The sequence below is a fragment of the Perna viridis genome, chromosome 1 (assembly GCF_037379345.1).
Source record: "Perna viridis isolate PV_CMFRI_1.1 ecotype Kerala chromosome 1, ASM3737934v1, whole genome shotgun sequence".
In the NCBI taxonomy this organism is placed as follows: Eukaryota; Metazoa; Mollusca; class Bivalvia; order Mytilida; family Mytilidae; genus Perna; species Perna viridis.
The window spans coordinates 23,599,561-23,612,536 of record NC_142445.1 but is presented as its reverse complement, the minus strand read 5'-3'; the positions used below and the strand labels follow the sequence as shown (position 1 = coordinate 23,612,536).

General features: G+C 31.1%; 1 protein-coding gene across 1 annotated transcript in view; it reads left to right on the top strand.

Moving 5' to 3' along the window:
- LOC148627856 (Fanconi anemia group D2 protein-like) overlaps window positions 1-12,976 on the top strand; it is a 44,537-nt gene that overhangs the window by 21,320 nt on the left and 10,241 nt on the right. Inside the window, exons 17-34 of the mRNA XM_088580485.1 lie at window positions 287-394; window positions 996-1,045; window positions 1,496-1,555; window positions 1,871-2,033; window positions 3,003-3,079; window positions 3,458-3,592; window positions 4,223-4,323; window positions 5,009-5,233; window positions 5,457-5,574; window positions 6,024-6,099; window positions 6,844-6,932; window positions 7,571-7,652; window positions 8,294-8,410; window positions 9,065-9,193; window positions 9,736-9,854; window positions 10,444-10,560; window positions 11,314-11,441; window positions 11,998-12,097. Coding sequence (XP_088436611.1) covers window positions 287-394; window positions 996-1,045; window positions 1,496-1,555; window positions 1,871-2,033; window positions 3,003-3,079; window positions 3,458-3,592; window positions 4,223-4,323; window positions 5,009-5,233; window positions 5,457-5,574; window positions 6,024-6,099; window positions 6,844-6,932; window positions 7,571-7,652; window positions 8,294-8,410; window positions 9,065-9,193; window positions 9,736-9,854; window positions 10,444-10,560; window positions 11,314-11,441; window positions 11,998-12,097 — 1,994 coding nt within the window. The remainder of the gene's footprint in view (window positions 1-286; window positions 395-995; window positions 1,046-1,495; window positions 1,556-1,870; window positions 2,034-3,002; window positions 3,080-3,457; window positions 3,593-4,222; window positions 4,324-5,008; window positions 5,234-5,456; window positions 5,575-6,023; window positions 6,100-6,843; window positions 6,933-7,570; window positions 7,653-8,293; window positions 8,411-9,064; window positions 9,194-9,735; window positions 9,855-10,443; window positions 10,561-11,313; window positions 11,442-11,997; window positions 12,098-12,976) is intronic.

The following is a 12,976-nucleotide window of genomic DNA, read 5'->3' as shown; positions in this document are numbered from 1 at the left end:
TTGAAAAAGTGAAGAAATTAAAACAATATAGAATAGCTCTTATAACCTTAGAAGCTTCAAGTTTGATGTTTAATCATGGTATGCCATGGTTCAACCTGGCATGGATAATTGATATTATACAAGTTGGTGGCAAGCTAAATCTAAGACTAGACAGACCAGTTCTGGAGACAACTTAGACAATGGCATTGTAGGCAGATTTTTATTACATTGATAACAGTTTCATATAAGTAACACATAATGCTATAGGGTCACGAGTTGTAAGTTTTCTCTTAAATATTTGCTTTAGGGTGTGTTAGATTACTTAGACAACTTATCAGTGATGCAGATTAGAAAACTTTACTCTATGCTGAGCATCTTGGCATTCAGAAACCCTAACGATGGAGGCATGATTCAGGTATGAAAGTAATTGATTATCAGCTAAGTGTTTATGGTTTCCATACAAGTATTTATCATTCCGTTTCCAATGAAGTTGTTCACTTTTTTTTTCAGTCCATACATCTGTCCTTCTTCATTTCAATTGTGAATACTGCAAGATTCAAAATCTGTAAATGAATATTAAATGAATGTGTTGCTTACTTTTTACTTAGGAATAGCTGATACCCTTTGATTTTAAAAAGGTCTCTAGTGACCAGACCAAATTTTAATCTAAAGCAAAACCAAGATAAAGGTAGCTTGATATTTCCAGCCTGATTTTTTTCTACTTGAAAGTTGAATTCTGTTTTTTTTTAAGTCCAGATTTTACCATTAGGATTCTTTTTTTTTTACGTTATATTTACCTCTGATTTTTGCCAATTTCTGCTTTGTTTGTTGACCTTGTAAAATCATGTCTGTTTAGTTTTGTGCATCCCTAATTTTTTTTATGAAGTATAACCAGTAAAAAGTTATTTCAAAGCTGATATTTTCAACTTAATGAATGCCTTACACCTAATCCTCGTATACTGCAAAAGTTGTTTGAACAGCTTCTTTACTATGTAAAATGTTTGTATTATTTTCAGGATGATCTTCATATTATTATAAGGAAACAGTTGTCCAACAACAATCCCAAGTAAGTACTTCTTTTGCACTAATGTCAGTTGAAAGATTGATATGGTTTGGATAATGCAGCTGGTCTATATAACTACATTGGAAACAATTTATCTGTACTAGATGTGTAATTAAGTTTTTGTATTGTATTAACTATATTATAAGAAATAGAATTCTTCGAAAAAAATACTTCTTTTTATGTATGTACTAGGTAAGTAATAACTTTTAAATAAGAAAATTGATGTGATATACCGTGAAAGTTCTTTAATTCATGGATACCCATTTTTGTGGATAAGGGATGAAACACAGGTTCATGGATTCTTGAATTTGTGGTTTTGAGGTTTTCAGTACACACATCAATGGAAATCTCCTTTTCAATGGGGAACCAAATTTCATGGTTTGAGCTTTCAACAACGAACAATAGTACTTTCATAGTAGTCGTTGTTGACATTTTTTTTTTTTTTTTTTTCAGGTATAAAAGAATGGGAATAATAGGAGCAATAATGATTGTGAAAAGTATTGCTTACAACAGGTATATATATGGTGGGATTAAAATAAGATTTCAATGAGGTTCTTGCTTGTATGAAGATCTTTTATATATCCGGTCTTATTAAATAGTGAATTTTTTTAGTTATTGATACTGTGAGTTGTAAAGCCTAACTATAAAGTTAAATTTTGAATATCCAATTGTGTTGGTGTAATCCTTTAGTTTAAAATACTTGTAAACTAAGTAAAACACATGCAAAATTACATTATTTTAAAATCTAATATCTAAATTTTAACTAGATTGGTTTTTGATACTTTAACAGAAACATTTATTGTATAATTGTATTGCTGGCATATGTAGTAATGATGGTAAGTCAGGACTAACTGAGGAATCTTACAAACAAGTTGTGGCATTGTTAAACATGGTGAGAACCAGTATAAAGAAGGTACCAGAAGCTGCAGCATTGTTCATGGATGAGTTGGCTAATGTTATACAGAAGGGTTGTCTTGATCCTAAAGTAGAGGTTAGTTCATTGATTCTGAATTCTTCACGACAAAATGTTGTATATAAAATATATTTTTGGCCAGGTTGTTCTTGTGCAATTAAGCTTAATACAGGATGGTGAATGTTTGGTTGGCAGGGAAAATATTTTCGTAACATTTTTCTCAGCAACTATAAAGCACAGCTATTAAATATTGTAAATGCAACTTCAGTATCGGGTTTCATACTGTGGGATGGTTTTTCAAATCTGCTGCTCTTCGTGATCCTATTTACAGCTTTTTCTGTCTTTGACCTATTTTATGAGTTGTTGAAGAGTTTATCCTACTGCTTGTATGAAAAACTAAAATTTAAAGGCTACTTTTTAAAAAAAGAGTTTCATGATGGCCTGAAAAACACCTCCAATTGAATCACTGATGAGTGCTATATCAATTACAGTATCAACCATACCAACAAAAAATACAAACTTCCATTTATGCACCACCTGAAGAATTTTACTTTTATTATAGCATTCATTGCTTTAAAGCATGGCATAGTGTATTAAGGATGTACATGTATGTTATTTATCAATACCAAAGCTTTTTTTCCTTTCATGATGAAATCAAGTTATAGGATGTGTATGCTGAGATTAAATTTAGAGTTTTAACCTTTTTTTTTTGGTCCTGTGACCTTTTTGAATTCCCAAGATTCATGTTTGTATGTTAGGTCATATGATAGGCAAAACAGTTTTTCATTAGGTATACCAAATTATGTCTCCCCCTCTCCATATATTGTTTTTGCTCTCTTCATCTGTCAGAAACTATTACACAGAATTTCATGAAACTTTGTAGGTAATTAGGACATGACATGTGCATATTTCCAGTATTTTTTTTATCTATTGAATATTGTGGGAATTTTGAACTTTTGAACTTTTGAAAAGTGGAGAATTTTTATATGAATGTATTCACTAGCTTATCTGGCATATGATATTTAATTGCATGCATTTTCTCGGTAGGCTTGGATTGATGAGTCAGTGATATCAGATTTCCAAGGAAACTTTGTATTGTATGTTGAAGAATCTCCCCCAGAAGAGTAAGTAAAAGTTATTTTATTAGACTTTTTAGTTTGAATATTTTCATGAAATATTCCTTCTTAGATTAATGAAGATTTTTATCAGAAAAGGCAATTAGTTTTCATTTAGTTAATGCATCTAATTTATTTCCTGAACAAGAATATTATGGTTGATTTTGTACATTGAAAACATTCTAAATTGAACCCTTTTAGAAAGGAAGGATTTGTTTGGTAAAGCAAGTGTTATCATTTACACAGGGTAAAAAATGTATTGTAATTGACATAGAGGTACTTCACTCTGAGTCTTGGTTAGATGGTATTCTATTTTACTCAGGACAATCTTTTTACAAACAGGTTTCACTTTATGTAATAAATACATGATGCTATGTCTTAATTTAGATCTTCAGTCTCAAGTGAACTACAGTACAATTTAGACCTAGAAAGTGAGGAACCCATTGCCATATACCTTATAAATCTTCTTGAGAAGGCTGCTGTAAATAGGAAGAAAACACTGGCAAAAGATTCTGCAGAGAGGTATTGTAATGCTTACTTATATGTACCAATGATCAGACAAGATAGGTCTCCATTTGGTGCAGTTTTATTCAGCATATCATCGAACCTCTAAAATCCAGAAATATTTTGAATGGCAAAAAAAATCAAATACATTTAGATTAAGCATATTGCAGAACCCCAGGGTTTTTTTATGAATCAAACAGTTACCTTGAGAAACCTCATTTGGACTAACTTGAAAAAAGAGCCAAATAAAAAAAATTCTAAATAGTATGTTTCAGCATATTGATGAAATGAAATAATATGTGTCAAATTTTGTTGAAATCAATAAAATTTGATTCAGAACTATTGAATCCTTAAGACATTTTTTTATGGATCAATTTGAACATAGGTAAAAAAATCTGAATTCACAGTTAGATGCAACACACCAAAGGACCATTAGAAATCATTTTTGTTGAAATCCAACAAAAGTTACAGACAATATCATAACCACTTTTATTTGGTATGCAACTTGAGTGAGGGGGTACATTTCAGTTAGCAGAAACTCAAGGATATCTTGTCTAGTTTTGTCATGCCAAGTAATCAATATTGATAATTTTGATGAATTTTTTATGTTATTCTGTTTAATTCTATTTGGTATCAACTATTTTACAGTGGACTGAGTGATCCATTGTGTTTGTCTCCACACTTCAGACTGCTGTATGTTTGTGAGTCTCGACAGCGAGAGGATCTGAGTGATATAAATGCCTTATTAGGTACGTTCTCACTGAGCTATTGGACTTATTTTGTATATCTTTTTAAGATCCTGGTATAAGTTTTACAACAATAGTTTGCCCTTGTACTATTCGTTACACAATACCTGAATCAGGGTTTTTCCCAGGATTTGAAAGGCTTTAGTCACTTTTGCGGTCGGGTATTTTTCAAATTTCAAGAATAATAAAAACAAAGTCAATCATATTTATTACATATATTTTATTTCTTTTTCAGCATCAAGTAACAATAAAAAGTATAAAGTACATTAATAATAAAATATATAGATAAAACTTTGTGTTGGTTATTTGTTAATACATACATGTATATCTATAGACATAAAAATAGCACTGTCTTCCAGCACTAAAGCAGAGACTGGAATGTCCCTGACTGACCATAAAACACTCAGAACTAATAATGAAGAATCCTCCTATCCTTGACAAGAGCCCACAACTGAAAAGCTCTTCTATAATTGAAATCCCTGAAGCCCACTGGAGGCTGATTTATATACTTACATGTTTAACATACCAGCTAAAGTGGAATGTTTATTTTGTTACATTATCGATTCTAGAAGACTTACTGAATATCTTAAATGAGGGTTAGTATCTGTACCATAGACAATTGTTTCTAGAAAAATCAAGTTAAGTTCTTCAAAGAAATCTACCATTTTATTTTATTTGTATTTGACAGGTTGCCCTTTATTCTTACCAAAAACAGAAGTCTATGACAAGCTTGAACCTTTATCACTGAAGGAGAAGGAATTTCTCTGTGACAACCTATTCTTATCATTGAACTGGTTTAGAGAGGTTGTGAATGCATTTGCCAATCAAGTAGACCCAGAAATGAAGGCCAAGGTCATCACTAGACTCCACAACATTACTGATCTCCAGGTTATTTTGGAGAAAACATTGGCTGGTATGATTAATTATAAAGATGTGTTTATAGGTTAATTATTTGTTCATTCATACAAGTACTAAAAATTGTCAACGTCTGTATTACAAGTTTAAAAATGATAAATATGTATAGAAAATCATGTTTTAACAAGTTGTGAGAAAAGTATCTGAAACAGGTACTACTTAAGTATGATTTTGATTTTAAGTAATTTGACATACATTTGTTCAATAAATTCTCCCTTTAGCATTACCATCCTATACCCCACCACCTGCCCAGTTTGACTGGTACGAAGCTCCAAAACCTGTAGTACAGAGTACCAGTGGTGAAGGGAAGAAAAAGAAAGCAAAGAAAACTTCTAAAAAGTAAGTTAATTAGTGTTAAAATCGGGAAAGGTACAGTATTTTTTATTACAAAATGCCATACATGTATTTTGTATTGTCACTTTTGGACAAATAGTATGTTATGTTATGACCTTTTACAAACTTTAATTTCACAGGTCTGAAAAAATTGTAACTTAAAAGTGTTGTATGAAGAATGTTTTTCCATTGGGTATTCAAGTACTTCATAGGCTTGTATAAATTGGTTTTTTGTGGGTTCTTAAATGTAATTGTCCACATTCACTGCATATGTGTACAAACAGTGTTTTTTTCCTGGTTGTAAGCTAAAAGTACAACATAAAAAGGCAACCTGGGCTGTTCATAATTTACTATAATATTCTGGTCAGGTTTATCATTTGTTTCTCTCTAGTTCAGAAGTATAGATGAAATCAGTATGACAACCCATTGAAGACTTGCTCATTAAACTTTTTCAGGAAGACTGATAGTAATGAGACAACTAGAGTTGAAGACAGTGATGACACTAGTAAAGATTCTACACATATAGAGAAGGTACATGTAGTAAAAACATTACCTAGATTTGGTCAGACTGCTTAAGGAGGTAGTCCTAGGGTAAGGGACACACCTCTTACAAATCATTGGAACGTTTGTAATTACCATTTACATCAATCTCATGTTAGCATCAAAGTAACTTGGACTGATTTCATTCAGGTTTTGAGGAAAGCTTGAAAGGCTTTGGTGAAATTGAATATGATACAAACATATCACAGATTTCAAGAGTTATGTCCCTTACCCTTGGTCTACCTCCTTAAAATCTGAAATTTTATTGTAATGTACACACTTATGTAGTAGGGGTTTCATATTCCATACAATATAATTTTTTCATCAAGTTAAGTATTTGAAAGCCATGTTTAACTGAATGTAGTTTTTACACTAGTGTAGTTTAGAGTATATGTTTCTTCACACAGGAAAAAATGCAATATGTATTCACATGTCTTAAAAAATGTTATTTTTTTCATATGCTTAGGACTAATATATATATCTAGTTTTTGTACATATAGAACACAATTTAGAAAAAAGAACACATGGTTTCCAAACTCTTGTAAATCCATATTCTATTCAGATTAAAAACATAATGACCATAATTATTTTCAATTTAATACAAAATTTTCATTACCCCATGTGTTAATTTTTAACATTTTTTTTTTCTTAAACCATACCAAAAATGTTTGTTGGAATTTTCCCTGTGTAGATGAATGTTCCATGGTATATTATTATTTTCATAACATTGTTTAGGATACACAAAATACACAAACAGAGCCATCAAAGGAAGGAACCTTGGCCAAATCAAGTATTAGTTTACAGACTTACAAACCATTCTTCAGGTAGGACAATTTTATCAAAGACGAATTAGAAAAAAAAAATAGTGAGGGGGAGTCCTTTTCATTTTGTGGATACATATATATTTGTTTTGATGTTAATTCATTATTTGTGTTTTTGAGTTACATTCTGAGAAAGTTTAATAATAATTATCAGTAAGATGTGGTTGTATGATCAATCAATTTCATACTTTGTAAGAATAACATTTTTACACACAGCAATGGAGATGATATACATTTATTATATAGATAGCAGTGTTTTATCGAAAGTTCCCAGTTTAATAAATTTCGATAATTCACACTGTGAAATAAATTTGGTAATTTCACTCTTGGACTTTCTCCGCTAAAACGTCACAACTTTGATATCAATCTGCCTGTCACAGAATTTGAAATTCATGTTGAAAATATTGATAAATTATGAAGAAAATCTATAAAATAAATAGGATAATCAATTGGTTATCATGAATAACCAAAATATGATCACTTGTGCCAAGAACACTTGAGGATTTAACTTATGCGCGGAACAAGTTCCGCACACTCATTCAATCTAGGCGTTCTTCGGCACTCATGATAATTTTTTCGATATTCACTCTTCCCAATTAATTATTGTATTATTCATTAATTTCTTACAACTGTTTATATAGGGAAATCAACATAGAAGTGTTTACCATCCTAAACACAGGAATGATAACAGTGGCAGATCTCGACTCTGAGCAGAATACAAAGGTATGTGGGGTAAGAGGCTTATAATTTTTAGGTGTTTTTAATTGTGTATTATATTTTCCAGAGTGGCCAGATAAATAAAGGGAAGCATTGTGATCATGTCAAAGTACTTTAACCCCTCTGCATTTTTTGTGTCTGTCCAAAGTCAGGAATTTCTGGCCTCTGTATGTGTTGTTTCGTTTTCACTTTCAGTTTTCTTTTATGTTGTTGGAGTCTAAAAGTGGAAGTATTTCACTGTACCTATATTAAATGTTGTTTTGGGGTCACCTGTAGCCTGCAATGTGGTGTTACGATTTCCTTGTCGTTCATTGAAGACCCATGGATGGCCTTAAGCTGAAATTCGTCATCCTGGTGGAGTTGTTGTCTCAAACAAATTCACCATTTCCATTTTTGTCATATGGTACTTTTGACCAGTAATCATTTTAGCTTTAGACATTTGTTACATCTTAGTTTCACAAAGAAAAGAATAAGCTTGAAGGCTGAATAAAATTAATAGCAATAAAAATATGCATGAATTACAACTTAAAGTTTCCCAAATTAAGTGGTGAAAATTTTGTAAAAACGAACATTTTATTTTGGAAATTAGTTGTTTTAAAGTTACATGCAATTGAAAAGACTAATTTTTAAAACCTTTATTTTCAAAGGCTACTACCGAGTTGAGTATCAAACCTCCGCAGTTGGAATTTTTATTAGAGGATCTACAGAGCAAGTTAAGTCACAGTCTAATTGCATCAGCTTCAGTCAAGAAAACATTTCTAAAGGTGAGACCATGTGACTTGTATGTAAACTTTAAAATTTCTCCATTTTTGAATGAGCTAATTGAACACCTAATACTGTTTAAGTACTTTTATTGGTGGGTACCAATTTTCAAGTTGGAGATTCTTGCATTTGTCATATGTTGTTAGCGTTAATATATCATGCATGTAGATATGGTCCAAATTTCAATTTGACCTAACTTCAATGGAAAAGCAGCTACTGTGAAAGTACTTTTATTCGTGGGTACCAATTTTCATGGTTTAGGGGAAAATGATCAGTTTGTGGATTTGACTCTTTCATACAAATGAATGGGAAATTTCTTATGTTGGGAATCAAATTTTGTGATTTACCAAACAAATGAAAAACCACCAAAATTTTTACCCAGTGAACAATAAGATCATCACTGACATTTTTGGTATTTTTAATAGCATACTTGATATTTTTTAGATTGCCTGTATGAATTGACCAATTGTAAAATGGTGTATATCTGCAATAATGTTTAAAAATTATTGCCATTACTTTCATAGACTACTAGGCTATTAAAAATCAATGTTGTGAAACTATATTATAAAAATTAACTACTCATATTTAGCATACATCTAAACTTATTTAAAGAACAGTAAGATTTATGATTGTTCATGTATGTTTATCATTTTCAGCAAAAGTCTGATAAAAATATAGGATTTTCTCATCTTGATCAGCTAACACCAAAAGAGATAGCGACAAAGGCTGTGAAACTATTGCCAGCTTTATGTAATCACCTAGAGGCAGCCAGTGGATTCTTTCAGGTAGGAAGGTTTTGTAAATGATTACCAGGAAACTGTCTAATCTGAGAAACCAGAAAGGTCAGATATGTAGGCAGGTTTTAATTGTAGGATTAATAAACACAGATTGGATTCTTGAATAGTGTCGAAGAACTATTGCTTTTGTGGTACAATGTTTTTGTTTTTGTTGTTGGGTAAACTCCACAGTCAAGTTCCAAACAAAACACTCAGTTTCCTGTAAAAACTTCCAACTTCTATCCATGAATTCCACAAATGAATGGAATTTCAACACACCATGATAACTCATATTCATGAAAAACAGTCCTAGTTTTTTATTGTACTATTAATTAAGACAGGTAGAAAAGGCAATGCGAATGTTTAAAATTACCAGCACTTGTGGTGATTCCTAATTTTATGCCTGACTGGTTTTAGAGACATTTTTAATATTCATAATGAAGGAATCAATAACAAAAAACTATTCCAATATGAAATCTTATATTGTTAAGATCTAGTTTTTGAAATAATGATAAAAAGTCAGATATTACTACATGTATTGTTCTCTTTAGACAATGATAGCAGAGAATGATGGCTTATTAGATGGTCCAGGGAGTAACAGTCCAGAAGCTGTAGTGATGGCATCCTGTTTTCAACTCATCTTGCAATGTTTTTGTTCTTTATTTTCATGGTTAGTGTACCATTATTATACCCCACGCAACAAAGTTGCGAAGGGTATTATGTTTTTAACCCATCCGTCCGTCAGTCTATCTTCAGTTTTCTGAACTTTTTTCTAAACGCTTGCAGATACTGACATGATTTTTGGTATATATGTTCACCATAAGTTACAGATCAAGTTTAACTTCATTGTGCTCTGATGATTTGTACCGAAATTGACCTGTTTAATGTATTCAAGATAATAATACAAATAGAAAAGGCAATAAAATAATGATTATCATGAAAAGAGAAGTTGATTTAAATGTAATCCATAGCTCAATGTTTTTATTTGTTTGGTTAAAGGTATTGTTGGATTTCTTAGTATTACCAGTAAAACTTACTTCTAGCACATGACATATTTTTGTTATTTGTATATCAGGGTTTTTCATGTGAATTAAGGAAGACACATATAATAACTGTATAGCTCACTCTGCTTAGCAGTGTTCTTAGAGGGGAGAGACTTTGTTTTTGAACTTTCTAGATTTGACAACTGATAATGTAGTCTGAGGTTTCAAATCATACTACTACATACATGTATATGCATGGTATTAATGTACTTACAGGAATGGATTTCTAATGTCAGACAACAAATCGTTATTGAAGGAGGGCCTGGGGACTCTGGTGTCCCGTATCAAAACCTCTTCAGGGGCATCACAGATATCTATGCAAGATTTAATCAAGTAAGTTCTTTTAAGGTAACTACTATGTTTATCAGCTAACTCGTGCAGTGGTTCAAGCTGTAGCAACATTATTTGTTTTTCGAAATTGTTCAAAAAATTGTTCAAAACTTGTTTCCTTCATCAACCAAATTTTTCATCTGTGAAAAAATTTTGATATGAACATAGTTCATTATATACATGCAGTTCATTTTCTGCAATTAATTTCAATCTCAAATCTTTCTGAAAATTTGAAAGGTAATGTTTTAGTGTTAACATAATAAACAAGTTCTATGTTATGGTTGCATTATTATTCACCCTGCAAGTAATATTGTTATAGGTTTTCACCCCAGGATGTTAACTCATCAGAATGTTGGACTATTAAGATAATGCATCGGTTCTGAGGCCTACAGACATGTAAATTTGCTGTGGCATTGCAAATTTATTGTCCCTGACTCTGAAATGAAAGAAAATTGTGAAGGTCAACCTTTTGGATGGTTCATGTGGGAGGTTCTCCCTCGTTGACACGGTCTTAAATAGGAAATTTTTATGTAAAAGAAGATTGTTGATGCGAAAAATTCAGTTATGAAGTTTTTTTTATGGAAAATATAATAATTTTAACCTAAAACCTTCCACTAATCTTACATTTTAATGTGGGAGATTCTAATTTTTACATTGATTTTGTGGGAGTCTCCCCTTCCTAATGTGGGAGGATTAACAGGTATGTCTTAGATATATTGATGCTTTACCTAGTACATTCAAACTTCTTTTTCTCAGGACATCTTTCCAATACATCAAAAACTTTGCTGACATGGTTCCTAGCATAACTACTGCTGTTAATGTGATAAAGCTGCTGACAGTTATGGCTGACAAATCTGATGGACGATCTCTTCATGTTCAGATACGTAGGTATTGTTTAAAGGAAGAAAATGTAGGACGAAGTTTAAAATGTTGCTATGACCTGTAATAACAAAGCTAGGGCACATATAGTTTCCTTTTGTTTGTCAGTAAGTTAGCTGCTTTCCCATCAAAGTTTTGTCAAAATGAAATTTGGACCGTATTTACATGTATGATACATTAACGTTAACTACATATGACATTTTCCGTGGAACTCTATTTTATTTACTGGAAGATATTAAGCTTACGTAAGAATGTTGAAATTCCCATATTTTATTACTGTAGTGTGAAGATAGCTTTAAATTCATGGTTTTATTCATACTAACAAAATAACATTGAGACACTTATGGAAAGATTTCTTGACTTTAATAGTGCATTCAGTAAAAAAACACCAGAAAAATGTGTTAGAGTAGGTATGGTAACCTTAAACAGACATATTTTTTTCTTGGCCTGATACTGCTGCTTATTAGTTTTTTCTAGAGTTAAATTTGATATAACAAGAAGAATCTTTATACATTGTATGGTAATTTAGGATTTAATCATTGATCCATTGTAACTTTTCAGCTGTGGTGTGTGAAGAGTTTTTGAAGAGAGAATGGATGACTTCCAACGGTCAGAGAGAGAAGGGTGTTAAATACAATGAAAATCTACAGACAGTTATCAAGTAATTTATTACGTTAACATATTTATGGAAGTTTTATTTATAGTAACACTACTTTCAGTTACAGGTGCATTCATGTTACTGATAAATGAGATATTGAACAGAGTGATGCTTTGAAGGACATATTGTGTTAAATGTGCATCACTTCAAAGTACAAGAACTAAAAAGTACTTTTATTTTAACCATTTTTTACCTCAATATTTGTCATCATTAAAGTAAGAAGTGTTCCATTATTTCATAGTCTTCTGAACTTTTATTTATTGCACATAAGACACTTTTGTCTGTATATACATTGGATTCCTGTTAATTGCATAATCTATTTGTCAGGAAAAATGTGCATTTAACAGGAATATGCAATTAACGTAAATCATCATTTCAAGGGAAAATACCTAATGTTTTCAATGTTTAAGTGACACATATTCTTCTATCATGTCTAATTAGATTCTTGCAGTAGTGTCTATTCAAAAGAAAGAGAAAATATTGTTGTAAAAGCAAAGTTCTTTAGAAAACTGAGGTATTTCATGAACGATTTATTGTTGTTTTACCCATTTAGGTACATTTTTTAGTAAATTTTGAAAATTATTCATGCTAATTAAGAGGAATTTTCTAATTGTTATTTTTATGCTATGCAAATGAGAGGAATTTTTAGATTGGAAATGTTTCTGTTCTTTGAGTTTCTATGCAAGTAACAGGTGTGCAATTAAGTGGAATCCACTGTATTATAAAAGATGTTTTAAAAGGTTATTAATCAGATTGATTAATTTTGACCATGTGTGTTTTCAATGAAAATTTTGTATTTCTTTATATTTTGTTTTAACTTGATTTTATGACTTTCATCAAAACACTGCAAATTGATATCCAACATAAAAACTTATTACTGAA